Source organism: Prunus mume, linkage group LG5 (assembly GCF_029339155.1).
Source record: "Prunus mume cultivar Tortuosa linkage group LG5, ASM2933915v1, whole genome shotgun sequence".
Taxonomy (NCBI): domain Eukaryota; kingdom Viridiplantae; phylum Streptophyta; class Magnoliopsida; order Rosales; family Rosaceae; genus Prunus; species Prunus mume.
The window spans coordinates 18836405-18860461 of record NC_142702.1 but is presented as its reverse complement, the minus strand read 5'-3'; the positions used below and the strand labels follow the sequence as shown (position 1 = coordinate 18860461).

General features: G+C 38.5%; 3 protein-coding genes and 1 pseudogene across 3 annotated transcripts; 1 reads left to right on the top strand and 3 right to left on the bottom strand.

Moving 5' to 3' along the window:
• Positions 1 to 8044: 8044 nt before the first annotated feature.
• LOC103331722 (putative lipid-binding protein At4g00165) lies at positions 8045 to 8804 on the top strand. The gene has a single exon (XM_008234367.3). The coding sequence runs from the start codon at positions 8211 to 8213 to the stop codon at positions 8604 to 8606; it is 396 nt and encodes a 131-aa protein (XP_008232589.1). The 5' UTR covers positions 8045 to 8210; the 3' UTR covers positions 8607 to 8804.
• Positions 8805 to 8999: 195 nt separating this feature from the next.
• LOC103331721 (14 kDa proline-rich protein DC2.15 pseudogene) lies at positions 9000 to 10123 on the bottom strand (annotated as a pseudogene).
• A 153-nt stretch (positions 10124 to 10276) lies between these two features.
• On the bottom strand, positions 10277 to 11197 carry LOC103331760 (14 kDa proline-rich protein DC2.15-like). Its single transcript, XM_089052703.1, has 2 exons — positions 11011 to 11197; positions 10277 to 10792 (listed from the first exon to the last, which is right to left on the bottom strand). The coding sequence occupies exons 1-2, from the start codon at positions 11121 to 11123 to the stop codon at positions 10465 to 10467; spliced, it is 441 nt and encodes a 146-aa protein (XP_088908829.1). The 5' UTR covers positions 11124 to 11197; the 3' UTR covers positions 10277 to 10464.
• A 2065-nt stretch (positions 11198 to 13262) lies between these two features.
• LOC148917223 (uncharacterized) lies at positions 13263 to 17892 on the bottom strand. The gene is made up of 5 exons (XM_089051663.1): positions 16678 to 17892; positions 16239 to 16454; positions 15401 to 15667; positions 14173 to 14391; positions 13263 to 13664 (listed from the first exon to the last, which is right to left on the bottom strand). The coding sequence occupies exons 1-5, from the start codon at positions 17890 to 17892 to the stop codon at positions 13263 to 13265; spliced, it is 2319 nt and encodes a 772-aa protein (XP_088907789.1).
• Between the last annotated feature and the right edge of the window lie 6165 nt (positions 17893 to 24057).

Sequence of the window (24057 nt, the reverse complement as noted above, 5' to 3'; positions counted from 1 at the left end):
CCTACTCATGAACTGAAACGGCCACGTTTCGTATGCATTTCGCCTTCCTAAAAATAAAAGAAAAGCTGCAAAGGCAGAATCCTCTCACCTCGCGACCGCGGTATTATAAGTCGAAGCCGAAGGCCGTAAAGACACGGCCGAAGATATCTGTGGTCAAATCGCCATGTGGCCTCGGTCCCACGCCCCATTTAATGAAGTAATGCCTCTGACTATCGCAGCAAGCCCACTAGTCGCAAGAAGCATCTAATGCACGAGGGGAGATGGGAAGTGACTGAAGTCAGGATTTAGTAATGGAAATCAGAGTGGTTAGGCGCAAACATTCTCACAAGTATGCTTACAACTTGAGGTCATATCACCAACCACCAGAACAGGGCATTAAATGCGTTCTCACGGCCAAGGGGGCAGAACCCACGATCAGGGCGGTGGTGAGATTTACCCGGATTCATGGGGGTCACACCACCATGCTTCACGATCCCAAATGCCGATTTGACTACCCACTTGCCCCGATCAGGCTCTACTACGCAGATCTTTTCAGTCTCGATTGTCCCTCCAGGACTCCCCCTGAAATACTAAGCTTAAGACTACATTCTAGGGGTTCAAACACTAAACCAAAAGCCTCCCACGGAGCAAATTATGTTTTCCTGTAATGCACTTTCAATACCTTTATTTGCTTTCCTAGGAGTAGTGGTAGATTGTAAGGAAAATCCATTCATCAATATATCATACGACCCTTGATTTTCAAAGCGCCAGAGCACCATCCCTGTTATCATCTCATTCACCCCATATATCATACGACCGTCGCTCTTTGAGTAACGCGCCGGAGCACCGCCTAAAACCCGCCACCAACACCACCACTAAACGGCCTTGTAGCTTAGGCCGTGAACCTGACGGCCGAGATCAGTTCCTCTCTCGGCCACAATCGTTTGATAAGGAGTCGAACTCGAAATAGGCGTATCATTTAACCATCTTCGACCCAAACCACATCACCATCTCGACGCACGGTAGATCGTGCTGGCATGCCCGCGCACAATCTGCACCGCATCCAAAAGAAGGACGTCACGTGTCAACCCACATCTCCTCGGCCCGGAGCACCAGGCCGTGAGATTTGCTCAGCTAACAACACAGGAAGTTCATAAATTCCTCTATGACCAAAAAGTGCTACAGTTCCCAGGTGATAAAGAAGTGATACAATGGTGATAAAGCAATGATACAATGGTGATAAAGCAGTGATAGAGTGATACAAAATGCTGATTGTATTTACCTTTGGTTTATTGTTTTTTATTTAAATAATAAAATAAGTATACATATCAGATCAGTACGGGTTTCCGTCGGGTTAGGGATATTGTTTCCGTTAACCAAACCAAACATTTCAGTACGAATCGGATCGGAATAATTAAAATTAAAAAATAATTATTTAACCAAATAAAACCAAACAATCGGTGCGGTACGGCTAGTACGCGGATAATTCGGATGAGATGCCCATCCTTTGAGCTAAGCTAGTTTTCCATGCCTGGAGTTGTTGAGGGTATTGTTGTAACTTCGACTCCTTGGTTTGAACTAGGGGTGGGCACGGTTCGGTTTGGACCGGTTCTTGGAGAAAAATGGAACCTGATCCAATAGTGCAATCCGGTTCGGTTTGGACCGGTTCTGCTCAATATCCATACAGAAATCCGATCCAAACCGAACCTGTCCGGTTCCGGTTCGAATCCAACGGTTCCGGTTTTTTTTTAAATAATAATAAACAAACCTGCCCAAAATGAATTTATATACTAACATACCTCAAATTTGAGGTTCTATCAAGCTTTCGACGCATCAAAATGAATCTAACTTTAACAAAAATGCATTCCAAATTCAATCCAACTTTAACATATAAATTACAACCCAAATTCAATCAAACTTCAAAAAAAATGCAATCCAAATTCAATCCAACTTCAACATATAAATTACAACCCATATTCAATCAAACTTCAACAAAATAAGTTCCAAAATAAATTACTAGCCAAATACAACCCAAATTCAATTCAAATATACATTACAACCCAAATTCAATCCAACTTCATTAAATTCCTCCTAACATTGAAAAGTAGTTGGAGCTATGGTGCTAGGTGTGGATGAACTCATAATATCTACATAAAAAAAACATAAACCCATTAAAACATTAGTCAAACATACACATTATATAATACATTAATAAAGCATATAAAATTACAAAGACATACCTAATTCAATCGATTCATAGAACTCCATCTCTTGAATTGTTGGCTCATATTGTAAAGAGGAAATGTCATCCGACCTTAACCAATTTTGAGAACAAATTAAGGCCTCCATAATCTTAGGAGTCAAAGAAGCACGAAATGAATTAACTACCCGACCACCCGTGCTAAAGCATGATTCCGAAGCCACCGTTGATACCGGGATGGCAAGCACATCCTTTGCAATAAGTGCCAACCCCGGATACTTAACCCCATTCAATTTCCACCACTTCAAAACATCAAATTCATCAACCACATCTTCAATAGGGTCGGTGATGTACCTATCAATCTCATGCTCCAATACCACAACATCATTTGCTCGAGTCTCTTTTCTCCAATTTTCGGTCATTTGCCTTCGTTTCTTTCCCCCTCGGCTTTGGCTACTACTTGTACTCATTGTAGTAGTATCACTAGAACAATAACTACTACTTTGAGTAGGTGGTGGTGGTGGTGGTGGTGGCATGGCATATTCTTCATAAAACTTCCTTAAAATCTCTTTGATCTCATTCTTCTTCTTAACCGCATCTTCCGGGTTTTCAAACCGGCTTTTCAAGATAAACTCCAAGTTCCCCAATTTGTATCGAGGGTCAAGAACAAGAGCAACCATCAAAATTTGGTTCAATTTATCAAGGTCACCCCAATACTTTTTAAACTTCATCTTCATGTTAAGTGCCATGTCCTTCAAAACCTTGGAGGTTTGGGTTTCACTTAATATTTCCTCCTCTTCCATCAACAAATCCTCAATTTCTTCTTCCATTGCAATCAAGTCATGAAATGTGGTGTGGGAAGCGGGATGCAAAGTGACACTCATCTTCAATGTAGCATCATAAAATACCTTCAAAAAATTCACAAAGGTACGAGCATTGTTCCAATCTTCATTAGTTGGTGGTCCTTCCCTCTTTCTAGGGTAATGAGACATAACCACCCCATCTTCAAGATCCGGTTCATCTTCACCAAACCAAGAAATATATGGGCCTTCATCATCTTCTCCCATTCTCCAAAATGCCTTTTCAAACTTTAAGGCGGCTTCCAACATCATATATGTGGAATTCCACCTTGTTGGCACATCCAACACCACAAGCCCTTTGCATTCAATTTGCTCTTTCTTAACACAACTCTTAAAGTCCTCCAACCTTTTGGGAGAAGATCTTACATACTTCACAGCATTTCTTATACACACTATGCTTTTTTCCAACTTCTTCAACCCATCACGAACTATCAAATTCACAATATGAGCACAACACCTAATGTGCATATACTTTCCCTCTAATAAAAGACTACCATTTCCCCAATGGCCCATTTTCGACTTCAAGTAATCTATAGCCTTTGTGTTTGAAGAAGCATTATCGGCCGTGATGGTTAATATCTTCTTCATATCCCAATCAAGCAAGCATGACTCAAGGAGTTTACCAATTGAGTTCCCCTTGTGATTGGAAATCACACAAAAGTTCAAGATTCTTTTGTGCAAGTTCCAATCACCATCTATGAAGTGTGCCGTGATGACCATGTAATTGATGTTTTGAACACTTGTCCAAGTGTCCGTTGTGAGGCATACTCTATGTGGTGCTAATTCTTCTTTCAATTTTTGTTTCATGGCATCATACATTACCATGAAATGCCTCACAAGTGTCCTACGAGATGGCACTTGGAAATGGGGGTTCAAAGAATTACAAAACCGCCTAAACCCTTTTCCTTCAACCACACTAAACGGCATCTCATCCATTACTACCATCTCTACACATGCCTTTAACCACTCTTCTTTACCATGCATTGTTGATGTAAGAACCCCATGTTCTTGGTCAAAAGACAAGAGCTTTTGCCGTTTATCTTTAGGAACCCTCCCCGGATATTTCTTACATAAGTTTTCAATATGTTTCCTCAAATTTGAGGTCCCATTTCTAGTAGAGTCTGCTGCATAGCTCATAGTGCAATACTTGCACCTAGCTATCTTCTTAGTGGTTGCATATTTGCTCCCATCCTCCTTCACACTCTCAACCACTTCTTCATATTTCTCAAAGTGATCCCATACTTCCGATTTTTCTCTTTTTGGGCCGGAATGAGGTAATGGTGGAAGACCACTCGGTTGAGGTGTACTTTGAGTTAGTGTTTGAGGGTTAGGTAAAGTGGATGAAGGTGTTGAAGAAGATGCGGATGCGGATGCGGATGTGGATACGGATGCGGATGATGAACCAACTTCACTATTAGTAGTGGCATGTACCTCTCCAAATGGGTTTGACTCATTCATGATTTCTTTAAGAAACAAAAAAAAGCAACTTAAACAAGATACTAACAAAAAACAAGCCCTCAATTTAAAAAAAAAACAGAAAATTAAATATTATACAATCGAACTAACAAACCAATTATCATACAAGTTATACATATTAATAACTATCAAAACCACAATTACTGTGAATAACAAATAAACCATGAAGATCATTCATCCACACCACCTTAAATCTTTTCAACTTGAAACAATTTCCTTTTATTTTTTTCAATTCTGTCAGTTGATAAAATATGACCTAATTTCAGATATAATCAAAACCAATTTCAGCTGCAAACATCCAAATTTCAATTGCAAAACATCAAAATTTCAGCTGCAAACATCCAAATTTCAGATATAAACATCCAAATTTCAATTGCAAAACATCAAAATTTCAGCTGCAAACATCCAAATTTCAGATATAATCAAAACATACAGATATAATCAAAACCAATTTCAGCTGCAAACATCCAAATTTCAGATATAAACATCCAAATTTCAATTGCAAAACATCAAAATTTCAGCTGCAAACATCCAAATTTCAGATATAATCAAAACATACAGATATAATCAAAACCAATTTCAGCTGCAAACATCCAAATTTCAGATATAAACATCCAAATTTCAATTGCAAAACATCAAAATTTCAGCTGCAAACATCCAAATTTCAGATATAATCAAAACATACAGATATAATCAAAACCAATTTCAGCTGCAAACATCCAAATTTCAGATATAAACATCCAAATTTCAATTGCAAAACATCAAAATTTCAGCTGCAAACATCCAAATTTCAGATATAATCAAAACATACAGATATAATCAAAACCAATTTCAGCTGCAAACATCCAAATTTCAGATATAAACATCCAAATTTCAATTGCAAAACATCAAAATTTCAGTTGCAAACATCCAAATTTCAGATATAATCAAAACATACAGATATAATCAAAACCAATTTCAGCTGCAAACATCCAAATTTCAGATATAAACATCCAAATTTCAATTGCAAAACATCAAAATTTCAGCTGCAAACATCCAAATTTCAGATATAATAACATACATATATAATCAAAACATACAGATATAATCAAAACCAATTTCAGCTGCAAACATTCAAATTCAAAATATCTGAGAGAGAGAGAGAGAGAGAGAGAGAGAGAGAGAGAGAGATGAAGAATACCTGAGATAGACAGAATTGCTGCTGATGGAAGGCGAGAAAATTGAAGTCGGTCGGTGGTCCGCGTGGAATTGTCTGGAGGACACAAACCGCCGACAGAGAATCGAAGGGAAACAGAAAAAAAAATACTGAATCTATCTAACTCGCGTGAGTGAGAGAGAGACGCGCGACGGCCGAGAGAGAGAAGAGCGAAACGACGGCGGCGATCGGAAGAAGAGCGACGGCAGAGAAGCTTGACGTGATGGCCGAGACTGAGAGAGAAATAAAGGTTTGGAAGAAGGCTCAGGGCAGCTCTGTTCTGTCTGTGAATGAAGGAACGAACGAAGAAGAAATGAAGTCGAAGAAGAGAGGAACGAAGACAAAAACCTAGGTCGCTTTAAGTCAGTCACCGCTTTTTTTTTTCCTCTGTGATGCCCGCTATGGTAGTAGCGTAGACACCCAATCAAACTTAGCCAAGTATAAAAATATTTATATAATTTCAAATATAATATAAAAATATAAAAATATATTAATTTTATTGGACCGGTTCGGATTGGACCGGTTCCTAAGGGTGGAAAATCGGAACCGAACCGGTCCGAACCGGTTCGGTTTGGATTTTTCTCGGTTTTGACTTTTCGGTCAACACGGTTTTTCGGTTTTTTCCGGATTGGTTTGGTTCGGTTTTACGGTTTTGCGGTTCCAATGCCCACCCCTAGTTTGAACCAATCTTCTTGTTGTCAATGGCTTGGAGAAGCCCAGGCGAATGCTTGCGACCTTCATGGTCGCGATGACAATGGCAACATTGGGGGCTAGGTCTAGTGATGAAAGCTCCAAACATGGCCCCAAACACAAACGTTAGAACAGGCCTTTGCATATCCGCTTGGCTCATTTCGCTCAAATTTATTTTGATCCAAAAGAAAGCTAGATGATGGTTTGATATTACGGAGTGAAGTTTTTGAGATTGAAAGTGTGAGGAAAATGGAAGAGTTAAATGAGATTTATATGGATCACAGGAGGTTCACTGTTGGGGAGTTGGTTAGTTTGAGAATTCATTTAGTGCGTGTTCTCAATTCTCAAGGGAAAGCCTATTGCAAGTGGTTGTTTGCTATTGCAAGTTTATTTGATGGAAACCCAAACCAGTGGGTTTGAAATGTGTGCTGCTTAAAGCTTTTTAGTGGGGGGATTAAGTAATTATCCTTACGAATACTAACAGGTTGATTAGCCATGTCGTCACCTGGCCCCACCAAATGTTGTCTCTATATCTCATGTTTTCGTCCTACTTCTGGGATTTCTAAGGAATTGTTCGTAATGGAAAGACCACCACCAACTGCTAAGCTTAGTTTATTACGAGTCAAACGATAAGATAGTACTCTGACGCACACCAACCATTTTTTCAACATGTCCTATAAACAGACAGTTACCTTAAAAATTTAGAAATTATTGTGTGTGAACATATAAATAAACAAATGAAATGCTACCATAAGTTGAAATTTTAGAAATTGGGAGAATACTTTTTTTTTTAGCTGGGACAAAAGAAAAATATAAAACAAAGCCCACGCGAACAGCCACCGGCAGAAAGGTCAAAACGAAGAACTTGACTGGCTTCAACATGAAGGGAATGAATCCATACATGAGGAGAAATGAATTTATGGCTTAAATCAGCTAGGATGTTAGCTTCTCTATAAACATGGCTGACAATGAAACTCTCAAAGGAGCGAGCAAGTGTTGGATATTCTGGATTAATGTACGTCTTTGCACACCAAGGAATTGAGCATTTCTTAAGGGGAAATTAGGATAAGACTTGGTGCCCTTAAAATTATTATATTTTCATAATGGAACTAGGACATATTTTAAATAAGTAATAATAGAGGGGGGTACACGTTAATTAATTGCTACATCATGTGTGATCAATTATATATATTATGAGCAGAATTAGTCAAGTTCACTAGAGCGGATGTGCTCCCTATTCTGCATCCGAGTTCGAATTCCCCTACCCGTAGTTTAGATTAGATTGAAGTATAGAATATCATTTGTATAAAAAAAAAACTATATATATTATGATTTCTTTAGCATTTTCCTAGTTCAATATAAAAGATGTTGGTCAAAATATGGTTGTATAATCAGTTTCATAATTCAATTTAAGGCCAACTTGTCATTACACTTTAGATTATGCTAAGAGCGAAAGAGTACAGATTAATACGTTCAAAAGCATTATAATATTATAAGAACCAATTATTACATCACGGGAGCTTGAATATTTCTCTTGAATGTTTTTGCCACGCAGGTAGAGCAGACAGGAGTACTAAATCTGATAGGCCAAAATGTGATCAGATTTTGCTCGCTGTCAACCACAAATGAAAAGGATGCTAGTGATACTAACCACCCAATTGATAAAAAAAATCTAACTCCTGCACCATTCATGGACCATATCCCAATTTCAGACACCACCCTCACAATTTGATTATTATTCCATATTTCTATAAATATTTATCTATTGTCTAGTGGTTGCTATCTGCCAATTCTGATTTGTAGAGTGAAAATGGGCTTCAGGGGTTCCAAGGCAGTTGCTCTTTTCATTCTCTTTAACATCATATGTTTGTCTCTTGTTTCCTCTAACAAGGTTCCATGCCCTCCTACAAGTCCTTCCTCGCCTGCCTCTGTCCCAAAGAAGCAAGACAAATGCCCTAGAGATACCCTTAAGTTTGGTGTTTGTGGCAGTTGGTTAGGGTTGGTGACCGAGGTTATTGGGACTAAACCCAGCAAGGAATGCTGTACCCTAATCAAGGGTCTTGCAGATCTTGAAGCTGCATTGTGTCTCTGCACTGCTATTAAGGCCAATGTCTTGGGAATTGTCAAGCTCGAAGTGCCTGTTGCTCTTAGTTTGCTTGTTAGTGCATGTGGAGGAAAGGTGCCACAAGGTTTTGTCTGTGCTTAATTAGAAACTGTCTACCTAGCTAGCTCTTCTTGATGTACTTATTGATATTTTCCATTTCTGCTATGTTGGAATAAACCAGATTAATTTAATTATGTTGTGTGGACAAAGGAAGAACAATATTGGAAATGAATGATGTTGTACGTACGGTTGATGCGCTGGTTTTCCAAAGAAATAAAGTTAGCAATTCTAGCTATGTAATCATATCATCTTGCTATGTTGAATTAAAACCACACATATTTAAGGATGAATCTACTGATCTATAGGAATGAGTGACAATCAGGCAATGCTTTATTGCCAGGCTTATTTTGCCAAAGAGTATGATGTTGTCAAATGTGAATTTAGACCACACATTCAAGATATTAACATTCTTTGTTGATTTGTAGAAATGAGATATATAAAACTGAATAATCATGACATGTAGGTTCATTTAATTTTAATTGTCCAATATCAATAATAAAAACCACCAATGCTCATAGCCTGAATGGAATGTAGGGAACACACTACATATCAATTACATTTGGAAGGAAACATGCATGATGTATTTCAGCCAAAGATTAATGGCCTTTTTTTATTCACAAAGATGTGGAAAGGGCAGTAGCGGATGAGAAGGTCATGGCAGCCCTAGGTGCATTGGAAGCCTGTTGGGACAGACTTACCACAGTAATTCAAAAGCAAGCTTAAGGAGACTGGCACATTAAGATTGATGCCCAAAACGTTGGCTTTAATGGCAGTGCAGAGGCATACAGCAGCTTCAACATCAGCAAGACCCCCAATAAGGCTACAACAAGGAGTCTTTGGTGGGGTCCCCATGACAAGGTGCACCAAACCATTCAACAAATCACCACATACCCCTAGCTTAAGGGTGTCCTTAGGGCAAGAGGCTTTAGCTGGAGGGATTGGGGTTGAGGGAGGAGGGTGTTTTGGGGTTTTTGGTGGTGGTGGACAATTAGGAACATGATGATTTGAACTCACTGTAGTGAAAAATACAAGGTTAAGGGAGAGAAGAAGAGCAATGGTTGCAATTGCCTTAGAAGAAGCCATTTTAGAACTAAATTCCCTTAGGCAGTCAAGTGACTGATTGATATACTTGTCTTAACTTGTAGATGGATTTTTAGGTGGTGGATATAATGAACAGAATTAAGGTATTTATAGTCCTTTTTCTTTTGGAATCTAAATTTGTCAAAGGCACCCATGTGAGTACACAGTGAACACTATTTTGGATCTAACTTTGTCACTTGCTGGCCTGCGGTGCAACTTGAAGAATAGGCCAGATTTCAACTTCGGAGCTTTCTGAATTTTATGCTTTCTTATATGAGGCACCAAAACAAAAGGACACCCTTGTTCTTTCAGAGAGGTTTAAATCTCTTAATCGATCGTGTCCGCATTTGGCCAAAATGTTTCCAAGAATCAAGATTCTCCGTCCACTAGCTGGGGGGTTTCCTTTTGTATAATGAAGTTGAGGGAAAAGGACAGGTAGTAGCCAACATCGGTCTTGGTTGTGTAGATATAAATACTCTGAAAATGAGTTCATAATGAAAAAGAGCATTGATTTCGGTACGTAAATAAATGCTCTCTACCACTGAGTCGGACACAAGAGATTTCACTTCGACAAAAAGGAGTAGTAGTGTAATGAAAAACTAGGTAAACTACCAATGCTCGAAGACTAAAAAGATAAGAAGTAGCAAAGTTTTCAATTCAAAGGGAAATATATGAGCATTGCTTGAAGAGAACATTGTCCATATTAGTTACATTTTGAAGGAAACATGCCTAATGTATTACAGCCAAACATTAATGGCCTGTCTTTTATTGAAACAAAGCTGTTGAAAGGGCAGCAGTAGGTGAGAAGGTCATGGCACCACTAGGCGCATTGGAAGTCTGTTGGGACAGATTTACCGCAGTAATTCAAAAGCAAGCTTAAGGAGACTGGCACATTAAGATTGATGCCCAAAACGTTGGCCTTAATGGCAGTGCAAAGACACACAGTAGCATCAACATCAGAAAGACCAGCAATGAGGCTACAACAAGGGGTCTTTGATGGGGTCCCCACAACAAGGTGCACCAAGTCATTCAACAAATTGCCACATACCCCTAGCTTAAGGGTATCTTTAGGGCAAGAGGCTTTAGGAGGGCTGGGGCTTGGGGGAGGGTATTTTGGGGTTGGGGTTGAGGGAGGAGGTTGTTTTGGGGTTGGGGTTGTGGTTGGAGGAGGTTGTTTTGGGGTTGGGGAGGGTATTTTGGGGTTGGGGTTGAGGGAGGAGGTTGTTTTGGGGTTGGGGTTGGGGTTGGAGTTGGGGAGGTTGTTTGGGGTTGGGGTTGGGGTTGGAGGAGGTTGTTTTGGGGTTGGAGTTGGGGTTGGGGAGAGTATTTTGGGGTTGGGGTTGAGGGGGGAGGGTGTTTTGGGGATTTTGGTGGTGTTGGTGGACAATTAGGTACATGATGATTTGAACTCACTGCAGTGAAAAATACAAAGTTAAGGGAGAGAAGAAGAGCAATTGTAAATGCATTATGAGAAGCCATTTTAGAACTAAATTCCCTCAGCCAGTGAAGTGACTGATTGATATTCTTGGGTTAACTTGTAGATGGATTTTTGGTGGTGGATATAGATACTAGTGAACACAATTAGGGTATTTATAGACTTTACTTTTATGAAAATAATCTAAATTTGTCAAAGACACCCATGTGAAAGCACAATTAGCATACACTGTTTGGGATGTAACTTTCTCACTTGCTGGCCTGGGGCCAATGCCATATTCAATTTTGGAGCATTCTGACTTTTATGCTTTCTAATATATGGCACCAAAACAAAAGGACACCCTTTGTTCTTATTAGTCAAAATATATTTTGATCGTGTCCTCATTTGGCCAAAATATATCCTAAAATAATCAGGATTCTCCTACTACTAAAGAGAGTTACCAGCCGACAGGGTGTGTAGATAAATATTCTCTATCACTTAGTTTCTAGTAAGAGATATCATTTTGACAATGGGGAGCATCCATTGGGTAGATAAATGCTTCTTACCATTGAATCCATAATATATTGAGAGATATCACTTCGACTACAAGGAGTAATGAACAACTAGAAACTAATGTCGACCCGATAAACAATCAAACTGGAACCTTCTAAACCCCACCAATGTCTCCCAGCAGTTAAAATGACCCTACTAATTACAATTACGATAATGCTACGGATACGTACTTGTTATAATTATAATTATAATTATTTTTTATTTTATTTTAGTTATAATAAGGTATAGTAGTATGAAAACTACGAATCACTATGCCTTCAATTAACATTAGAAATTTAGGATCTTTGTTGAAGCCAATTTCATTAAGGTAAACTGCTGAAATGCCCCCTGAACTTGTACCCAATTATCAATTTACCTAATGTCCTTTTTTTTTTTAGCGAATTAAGGGCTCGAATTAAATTTTATTATCAATTCTCCCCCTATCGTCTAAATCAACATGTCATCCAATAATCCATCAAATCATTAAAAATATATATTTTAAAAAAATTAAAAGAAAAAAAAAAAAAATGAAAAAAATAAATCCGTCAAGTCAAAACACCACCGACACCAAAGCAAGAACCATAACCAGACCTGAGTCTGGGACAAAAAGAAACTCTCAATTCATAAAACAAGTAGTTGCTTTGCTGCTGTTTGCTTGTTTGTAATCTCATGAGCCTCCTCCCATTCCTATAAAAGAAAAGGAAAATGTGGACTCAGTTTGGACTTTTTCTGCTGTATTATATTCACCCAATAATTTGATGGGTGACGGTGCATGTTTTATTTTCTCAATCACAGACAGATCATAGTCGCCCCCCCTTGCGGTCTTCTTCTCCACCCCATTCCCCCATGACCACCAACCCTTCACTCCAAACCTGGAACGGATCCCGGATTTCAAACTTGACTGGGCTAAATTTACCTTACAAATAAACATACTAACACTACTACATTTTACAGTTTGGGCGACGAAAACAATTCCGTCGCGCAAAGATGAATGTAGTCCCAAAAACATAAGCGCGACGGAAAAGTCGTCGCGCAGCATCCGTCGCAAGTTCGTGAAGAAAGACATTGCGCAACAAAAACTTCCATTCGTCGCGCAAAATTGCGCGACGATTAGCCTTCGTCGCGCAAAATTGCGCGACGATTAGCTCGCACAAAATGTGCAGGACGGCAGATGTTGCGTCACGCAAATATTTGTGCGACGAAAATGTATTCGTTACGCAAAATTTGCGCGACGGGACATTTTTGTCGTGCAATTTTCGTCGCAAAAGTTAGAGCGACGAAAAAGTTTTCGTTACGCAATCTTTGAATGACGGAAAATGTTCGTCGCAAGCAAATATATGCACGACAGAAATATTTTACGTCGCGCAAAAATAAAAAATGTTTTAATTTTTTATTTTTAATTTGTGCGACCAAAAGCTTTTCGTTGCGCAAAAATAAATATTTTATTATTTAAATTTAATTTTCCGTTTCTTTTATTTTGTTAATTTAAATTTAAAATTTGGTTTATCTTTTTTTTTTTCAATAAAAGAAAATTGCATTAAACAAATGTAATGAAGAGAAAAGAAATGTTATAAAATAATATAAATGTAATTACAAGAAAAATTGTTAAAATGTAATAACAAATAAAAAACTAATCGAATAAAGTTCCAAAATCAATGTGGTCGTCTGTGAGATGCGGCTCGGACGTCTGGGCATTGTCGGCAGGGATGTCCGTAGCCAAAGTTGGGGGGGGAGGTCGAGGAGGAACCAAACCGCGGGATTGGAATGCCCGACCGAGCAAGGGACTCTAGAATCATAGACATCCGACCCTTAAGCTCGCCACCGCCGCCAAAGCAGCCACCTCGCTTGATCGCGACGATGAACGGATATAGGTTCCGCCACGGCATTCCCATCCTCGACAATATGTCCTGTGCCTCCTCCCGAGAGTCTGATCCAACGCTCCGTAAGATTTGAAACCCCGCATCCTGTGGAGGATGCATGACTCGAGCGGAGTATCGGGAGGAAGTTGGGAGGCAGACTCCTGAAGAACAACTGCTCCTCTCCACCATCGTCGTCTGTTTAATTAAAATTACAGAATTAAAACATAAAATATTAAAATTAATTAAAACATTCATATATTAACCATGCCACTTGAATGCGTATATAATAATTAAAATTAAAGAATACTTACATGAATGGACTCGGCCAACTCATTCCCAGGTCGAACATAAACGTCGCCAAAGACGTCGATCTCCGGGAATTTGGACCCCTCCTGAATTGAACAAGACAAGAAAAATGTTAGTACGAAAAATAGAAATTAATATTAATTACATATTCAAAATTGGATATAAAACTAATTTATTATTACCCGTCGTCGTGCGTCCATCCTATATGAGAAGGGTCTGGAACCTGAATGGTGGAAAAGAGTCTTCTTCTTCCTATTGCCCTTATTTACTGTGGCCTTATTTTGTTACACAAAAAATAAACGTATCAGTTGAAATTGAAATGAAATAGAAAAAATTAAATAAACATTAGTAAGAAACATGTAATAAGTTTGAACAATTAATATAAAAATAAAAATACCACATATTCTGGTGCCAGAAAAGGAGCGCAGAGCCATGCCCAACTATCCTCCCGGCCCTCAAGCTTCTTCAGGCAACCCTCTTCAAGAGCGACTTGCGGATCATCAAATGCCTGAAAATGGTGGTGCAAGTTGCTCTTCCACTTCTTGTACCTCTCACCAAAAAGTCTATTGACGTACGCCAATGACTCATCATCGAGATCCTCTAACATGTATTTCGTCTGCAATAAATTCATTATAGACCAAGCATATAAATAAATAAAATGGGTTTGCAACTTTTATGACATAACACATGGGCTACATATATATCCTCAAAGTTTTACTCTTGTGTTATTTTTTCAAAAAAAAAAAAAACTTTATTTGATAATCTTCAATGATACAATAGACATTTAAACTCCAAAATTTAACTCTTGTATTCTCTTTTTTCATATAAACATTTAATTCTTCACGAAACAAAATATATATAACTTTTTTTGCCTGTGGCGCATATGAGGCCTAAAGGCCCGAAACAGAAAAGGTAAACAGGATGTCTCTTCATATAGGCGTATTTTTTAACAACATAAAAGGGGGGTTTTCTTCATTTAAGAATAGAATAATGAACTTTCTCCTATTAAAAAAAAAGTTTTTAATTAACTTTATGACTTGCAATGACAAAGTTTGACCTCTTGAGAAAGAGGAGGACAAAATCACATGGGCTGTAGCCAAGCGTGGAACATCGCGAAGTGAGATGAATTCTTGATTTTAATTTTTCAAATTTTTCATGCATGTTTCAATTTTTTGTATTCTTTCAATTTCAATAGTTTCAACTCCAAAAAGAGAAAACCTTAATTCTTATATTCATAAATACCACTTAAATTCAAATAGTTAGATTCAATGTATATATTATATGATTAAATTTGTGATTAAAAAAGTCAAATTCAAATTGTGTGCAACTTGATTTTAATATGTGATTGCCATCTTTACACTACCATAATTAAAATACACAAAATTTAATTTACTATTTGCATGGGTAGTCACTAATAAATTGCATTATTCATCATCTGAACTATAATAACCTTCGATATCGTCGGTATCATCACTTTCGGTTTCCCAATCCTCTTCCTCATCACTTTCGTAGTTTGGGCCCACTGGAACATCATATCGCGGAAGATCACCGAGGTCAATTGTAATTGACTGAATCGGTATTTCGATTGAAGACACTTCTTGAACCTGAAATGGTTCTTATATAACATTTGTATCTCGAAGTGTTTCTGCATCATTTTCCATGGAAGACTCCAAACGTTGGTCAGTGACGTCGTTGTTAGTTGGGTCTAGTTCTGGTATAGCATACACGTTCCTCTGATCCATATGCTGAACAACTTTCCAACCGCTCCCGGCTTTAGGGTCATCTAGATACACAATCAGTTTTGTCATGTTTGCCAAAATGAAAGGGTCGTCATCATACCAAGTTCTGTTAATGTTCACTGATACTAAGCCATGGTCGATTTTAACACTTCCCTGCCTATTTGGGTTTGTATTAAACCATCAACACTTAAAAATGATCACTTGGTATCGGTCTTTGTAAAGCAATTGCACGACCGTTGTCAGTTTGCCATAGAAATCAATGTCCGTACTTTCGCCTTCCACCTGGGACATGGACACCGCTGTTTTGCGTACACAACTTGTCATCTTGTGCACCCCTAAAAACTTGATGCCGTTAACATGGCAACCCGAGAATAATTCAGCCCGAATCGGGCCGAACACCAAGTTATATAACTCTTCACTGTAAGTGGGGGAATTCGATGATTTCAACTTGTTGACCTAATATTATACAAAAATATTCACATGTTAATTTGAGAACATTAAATAATACAATATATATCTCAATTACAAAACACTTTTAACTTACAGTTTCCAAAAACCATTGTGGAAACAATTCACGGTGTTTCGTGGCATACAAATGTGATGGATGTTCTCGCTTCATCATCTCTTCATGCTCATATAAGTATGCCATTATCTCATCACAATTGTTCAGTATGAACCAATGTGCTATTTGCATGTCATTTATGGAAAACAACTCTCCTCGTACAGGATCTCCAAATGGTCGTGCTCTTTGGGCAAAAATAGAAAGTTTCTCATTTCTCACACCTCCGTCATTATTGCGTTGAGGACGATTGAAAGCTGTGTCCACATCTTGTAAATACATTCCATAAAAAGTAAGCGACTCATATTGAACCCAAGCCTCTATAATTGACCCTTGGGGTTTTGCCTGCGTATGCATGCTTTTTTCAGCTCTCCAAGCAGCCTGCGAAAATAAAACGATATAATACAAATTATGAGGATAATATACCTTTCAATTGGATAATGATGCATAAACAAATGATGAGGATTATATACCTTTCTATTGGATACATCCAACGATAGTTGACAGGACCAGCAAGCAATACCTCTTCTGGCAAATAAACCATCACGTGGATCTTACTTGTGAAGAAAGCTGGAGGGAATATCATCTCAAACTTGCATAGGACTTGGACAATGTCATGGCGCAATTGATGCATGTCCGTCTTTCGCAATGTTTTTGCCGTCAGTTGGGAAAAAAATCTGGACAACAACATGATCGGCTTCACTACATCTTCCGGCAATAGGTGTCGAATACCCACAGGAAGTAACCGTTGCATAAACACATGGCAATCATGGCTCTTAAGTCCAGTAAATTTACCCCCGTCAACATTCACGCAACTCGCGATATTAGAAGCATACCCATCGGGAAACTTTACCGACGATACAAACTTTAGAAATTCTTTTTTGTCATTCGGTTTCATGGAAAAAAATGCCAGATCCCTTCTAGCTTTATCACCGTCCCTGTTCATCCATAAACCTCTTCGTATGCCCATTCTTTCCAAATCAAGACGAGCTTTGATCGTGTCCTTTGTCTTGCCCTCGATGTCTAGAATCGTACCTATCAAAGTGTCAAACACATTTTTCTCAACATGCATAATGTCGAGATTGTGCCTCAATTTTAGTTTCGACCAATATGGGAGCTCAAAGAACATAGACTTGTGCGTCCAGTTCATATGTGTAGAAGGTCTGGTCCGACTAACTGTTTTGCCGAACGGAGCAAAATCCAAACGGTTAAGTTGTTCCAAGATGTCATCACTAGACCATTCTCTAGGTCTAAGGCGAGGCTCTGTGTTCCCGTCGAACTCTTTATCATTTTCCCGCCATTCGTGGTCCCATGGCAACCATCTCCGATGACCAAGATAACAAACTTTTCCGGCATGCCAACTAGAAGTTACATCTTCCTTGCATATATGGCATGCCATATAACCCTTTGTGCTCCACCTAGAAACTATTGCATATGCGGGAAAATCATTAACAGTCCACATCACTGCTGCCCGCAAAGTGAACATCTTCCCAGTGGATTTATCGTACGTGCGCACACCGTTTGCCCATAAATCCTTGAGCTCATCAACCAACGGCCTTAAGTAAACATTGATTGACCTGCCAGGATCCTCAGTTATCAAAACAGTCAACATCATGTACTCTTTTTTCATGCATTTCCAAGGCGGCAAATTATATGGAAATACGAAAATCGGCAAAGTGCTGTGGTGTTGGTTTAGAACCCCGTACGGATTGAATCCATCAGTGGCAAGTCCCAATATAACATTTCGAGGATCAGCAGCAAAGTCAGGAAACGTTCGATCGAACTCTTTCCATGCTTCCCCATCTACAGGATGCCGCATCACATCGTCGCTACCCGGTTTTTCCTTATGCCGCTCATGTCCGTGATGATGCGTCGACATATACAATCGCTGAAGCCTAGGTTTCAGAGGCAGATAACGCATGACTTTTTGTGGGATCTTAGTCGTTCTATTTTGAGATGTCATTTTGAACCTCGACTCATTGCATATAGGGCATGTATCCAATGTTTCATACTCTTTGTAGAATAACATGAAATTATTTTTGCAAGCGTGAATTTTTTCATAACCCAATCCAAGACCATTCAACACCTTCTGTGCGTGTTTATGGTCTTTCGGCAAACAATTGTCCGTCGGAAGCATTCTCTTGAAAATCCCCAAAAAGTAATCGAAACACAAGTTCGACATACGATATTTTATTTTTCCGTGCATTAGCTCCACAATGGCCATGAGAACGGAAAAGCTCTTGCACCCCGGGTATAACTCTTGGTTGGCATTTTTTAACAGTTTTACATATTGTTCGAACTCTGCACTGTCCATTGGTGTAGGCACGTCATCTTTCCCTTCCTGATTGATGTTCATCGATGCAAATGGAAAAACATCGTTTATAATATCCATCACTTGTTCATTAGGATCCACAATAGGTTCAACATTGTCCACTCTTATGGCATTTGAAGACGAAGCATTGTCTAATTGTTCCCCGTGAAGGTTCCAAATGCTATATGTCTCAATCATTCCATTCATTACTAAATGAAATCCAACATTTTCAATTGTCTCCCACAATGTGTTGTTACACCTTCTACAAGGACAATGGATTCTAGTTGCACCCGGATTGTGTCTACGTGCAAACTTAATGAAATCCTCGATTACATCCAAGTATTCGTCTGCGCATCTATTCGGGTTCTGTATCCACAGCCTGCTCATAATTCCTGGAACCACAATCACAACACAACAATCACAAAAACTTCATACGAAGTTATAATGTCACCTTATGCCTCCGGTAAGGGTCCTATCCCATTCGGGAATGCATAGTCTGTCACGTAACCTACAGCTACATGAGATTAGATTTTGACGTGGAAGAATTTTGGCAGCATCTCGACATAGCTTCTTGAGGTGGGCATAGGTATAAATACCTACGTACCACCCAAGAACGCATCTGAGATGACACCGAAATTTCCACAATCGAAACCTAGTCCTGTAGCCGTAGATTACGTGACAACACTATGCATTACCAAACTGTCCAAATAATAGGACAATTCAAGAATTAATTGGACCGTAGTCATGCATTACGCATCCATGCATGAAATCTAACTAATCTTGAACGGGAAACTAAGTTTTAATACAATAAAAAACAAAGTACGAATTTAATTTCAATTAACTTCGTACATCACAACACATTGTGCTACGTAACGGACAATTTAACAATATAATATAAATATAATTTCACAACAAAAAATATTAAAATAATCAAATACCTTCTCAATCGTTTTCCACCAATCGCAAATTACAATTATCCCTAAAGACAATGAAATTAATTGCGTTAGTGTGAATTTAAATTAATACTTTCAAACTAACGACTACAAATACATACCTAATGACCATAGTCAACTCCCAGCATAAGCAGAAGCTGCAGTAGATCCAGAGGTAGGCAGAGCAGAGTTTTTTTTTTTTTGAAGTCTGCCTCTGCAATGGCGAAACCAGCATATGAAGAAGAAGAGTTTGCGAGACAAAGACATTATTCGTCGCGCAAAAAACGAAAACTTCCGTCGCGCAAACAAGACACTTTCGTCGAGCAAAATCCCGCCACGCATATGTCAAGTTTCGTCGTGCAAAAATTTCTTCCGTCCCGCAACTTCGTGCCGACATCCAGGTTTTGCGCGACGCAAAGTTTTTCATCGCGCAAAGTGTCCTTGCCGTTATTATCGCGCAAAATTAAGAAGCCGTCGCGCAAGGTATGAGCTCCAACTTCTTGCGTGATTTACCATTCTTATCGTCGCGCAAAAGTTCTCTTTTGTGACGATTCTGGTCGTCGCGCAAGTGTTTGTCGCCAGAGATAAATTTGGGGGGTTGTTATATAACTTTGTGCGACCAAATTTTTTTTTTTGTCGCGCTAAATTGTTTTGCGCGACGACTTTTGTTGTCACGCAAGGTTTTGGCGCCATAAAAACTTTCCGTGTTTTTTCCTCCTTTGCGTGACGAGAGGATTTTGCGTCGCGCAAAGTTATCTTGCGTGATGATTCAATTTGTCGCGCATCTTTTCACAATTTGCGCGACGAATGTGTTTTTCCGTCGCATATTTATCTCTTGCGTGACGAATATTACTTCGTCGCGCAAAATGCGGTCGCGCAAATAGGAAAACTTAGTAGTGTAAGTAGATAGAAAACTCGATAGTTCGATGTAATTTCATTGATAACAAAAAATTAATAATACATCTACTCAAAGGGGGGACATAATAAGCCTTGCCTCTTAAATAACAATATATAAGTTGCACCCTTCGAGTTTTCATAGAATTAAAATCATTAATTATCGATTAATTATCTATATTATCAGCAAATTCTCTTTCATGTGAAGTAATTTACAATCAGCAAGAAATTCATCACCTATCTTATTTCGAAGCCAATTTTTGATCAGTCTCATACAAGAAAATGCTCGTTCTGTTGTTGCTGTAGAAACAAAAAGAGTTAGCACCAAATGAATCAATCAGTCAATCAAGTAGTAGGTTTGTGCTAATCTTGTTTCCACTAAGCGCTCAAGTAATATGGGAATGGAATCAAGATTCTTGAAGGTTGGATTGTGATCCATGTCAATCTTATAAAATCCCAGTTGTTGATTTAAAGCCTACAACTTAGTTGTAGTGGAGGATAAAATTTATCAGCAAGAGTGTATATATCATCAATGTTAAATAGCTTGAAAGCATCACGAGGATCCAATGATGAGTTAAGACGAAAGAGTTCCACAGTTTCATCTGGAAATCTAGTATTTAACTCCCCCAACTGATAATCTATTACCTCATTAAATACATCCATATAATAATAATGCTCCACTGTGATACAATATTTTTGTTGACAAGAACGCCCAGTTCCCATTGTATGATGGACACCCATATCAGGCATACTAATTTCATGTTCTTCACAAAATGATCATACACTTTGTATAAAGTCATCCCAACTATTGTTTCTCAACTCATCAAGCTCCATTTTTGTACTTGTAACCAAATTCAAAGCATTTACAATGTCTTGAGATTTTCTTTGAAGTTCTTGACAAAGAAAATCAGTGAATCTTATAGTTCTGTCTAACAAATTCAAGGCAAAGACAAAGTCAAAAGACGACATATAGAAATTTTAATACCTTTTGCTTCCCCACGAAATTGTGAGGTAGGTCCATTATGACGATATCCTTTAGAAGTGTCTTGGTTGCACCAAATAAATAAATAAAACTCCTAATAGAACTAAAATGTGAGCCCCAACGAGTAGTTCCAGGTCGTTGCAGACATCGAATTTGATTAGCCCCTTTACCTGTTCCAAGTCTTTCAGTTGCTAATAAGTCTTCAATTTCAGTTTAATAGGAAACGTATGAACACTCTACATATCAGTTACATTTCGAAAGAAACATGCATAATGTATTACATCCAAATATTAATGACATTTTTTTATTATTAACACAAAGCTGTGGAAGGGCATCAGTAGATGAGAAGGTCATGGCATCACTAGGTGCATTGGAAGTCTGTTGGGACAGACTTACCACAGTAATTCAAAAGCAAGCTTAAAGAGACTGGCACAATAAGATTGATGGCCAAAATATTGGCCTTAATGGCAGTGCAAAGGCACGCAGCAGCATCAATATTAAAAAGACACGCAATGAGGCTACAAGAAGGGGTCTTTGGTGGGGTCCTCATGACAATCAGCACCAAGTCATTCAACAAATCGCCACATACCCCCATCTTAAGGGTGTGCTTAGGGCAAGAGGCTTTAGGAGGGCTGGGGGTTGAGGTTGGGAAAGGGTGTTTTGGTGTTGGGGTTGAGGGAGGAGGGTGTTTTGGGGTTTTTGGTGGTGTTGGTAAACACTAACAATTAGGAACGTGATCATGATTCCTAGCTTATAACCTGAAATGAAACTGTACATAATCTTCTTATTTGCAGATATACTTCATTCTCCTACTGTAATTAATACAACAACAAACTTGAACACACATATATATTATATAGAAAATTATATATACGTATCTAATAATCATAGATGAGGCAGAGTAGTGATGGTTTTTGGGACTAGTTTTCCAGGTTGGGAGTTGTTGATGTGGCTGCATTTTCCACTATCCTTAGGCTTCAAGTTGAATCAATTTTCTTGTCAAGGGCTTGTTGAGGACAAGATCAAGGCTTGCGACCTTCGTGATCATGATGATGATGATGATGGCGACGTCTAGCAATAAAAGCTCCAGCCATGGTCCCCAAACACAAACATTAAACCAAAATTTACCATACTCTTTTTTTTTTCTTTCTCGAATTTAATTTGGTCTCAAAGCTGGATGGTGATGGAATAGTTCAAAGGAAGTGAGGAAAAAGAAAGAGTTCAAAGCGTTTTTATATGGAGTATAGAGTGCTGGCTAAGACTTTGTTTTTCATAATTCACATATGGGATATGGCTATTGGCTAGACCTTTCGTCAAGTTTCAACAACTCAAAACAATTATATAATGGATACCTGAAATTGGTGGGCTTGAAATGTATAGGCTGGCCCCACGAAATGGTGTCTCTATCTCTTGTAGTTGGGTCTTATTTCTGGGATTTGCAAGGACTTCTTCATGATGGAAAGATCATCTAGCAACTAGATACATTAGGGTTTCTTTAGCATTTCGCTAGTTAAAAATATAAGAGTTGTCGTCTAAAATCAGGATAATAGCATTAGTAGTGTCATGATTCCTAGCTATTTAATGCCAACTCTGAGAGAGAGAGAGAGAGAGAGAGAGAGAGAGAGAGAGAGAGAGAGAGAGAGAGAGAGAGAGAGAGAGAGAGAGAGAGAAAGAGAGAGAGAGACGGATGTTTTTGCCGGTAAAGCAGACATGAATACTAAATCTAACAAACCAAAATGTGATCAGATTTTTCTCACTGTTAGCCACAAATGGAAAATATGCTATACCAACCACCCAATTGATTGGGAAAAAAAAAAATAACTTGAGCCCCATCCATGGACCACACAGCCCAATCTCAGCCACAATACTAACAATGGGTTGTGCCCACGTCTAGCTGTGCATGCAACTGAGATTCACATTACATTAATGTTCAGAAATCACTCACACACGCGTGAGCAACTTGCCTTATAGCAAAATCATTTCTAACAATTTGATTATGTCATATTTCTATAAGTATTTACGGAGTGTCTAGTGATTGTTCCAATCTGTGATTTGTAGGGCGACAATAATGGGCTTTAGGGGTTTCAAAGCAGCCGCTCTTTTTACCTCCCTCTATTCCAAAGAAGCAAGACAAATGCCCAGAGATAACCTTAAGTTTGGTGTTTGTGGCAGCTGGTTAGGGTTGGTGACCGACGTTATTGGGACTAAACCCAGTAAGGAATGTTGTATCCTAATAAAAGGTCTTGTAGATCTTCAAGTTGCCTCGTGTCTGTGCACTGCTATTAAGGCCAATGTCTTGGGAATTGTCTTGAAGTGCCTCTTGCTCTTAGTTTGTTGTTAATGCATGTATAGGAAAAGTGCCACAAGGCTTTGTCTCTGCTTAATTAGAAACTGCCTACCTTATTGATGTACTCATTGATATTGCCTATTTGATGTTATTGGATTAAACCAGATTAATTTATGCTGTGTAGTTTTACAAAATGCATGGTAGAAGCAAGAACTCTATTGAAAATGAATGATGTTGCATGTACGTTTCATATTTGGTTTTCCTAAAGAAATAAAGTCAATAATTCTAGCTATATAATTATATCATCATGCCAACTTAACTAAAATCACACATTTAAGGATGAATCTTACTATCTATAGACACACGAGTGTCAATCGGGAAAAACAGTGTTTTCTTGCCAGCCTTATCTTGCCGAATGGTGTATCATGTTGTCATAATTTAGACCATGCATTCAAGCAAGATATTAAAACTTTTTTTTTTTCCATTGTCGGTAGTCAAAATGATAGATATATATAACTAATAATCATGTTAGGCGCATTTAATTTTCATTGTCTAATATCAATAATCAAAACCACTAA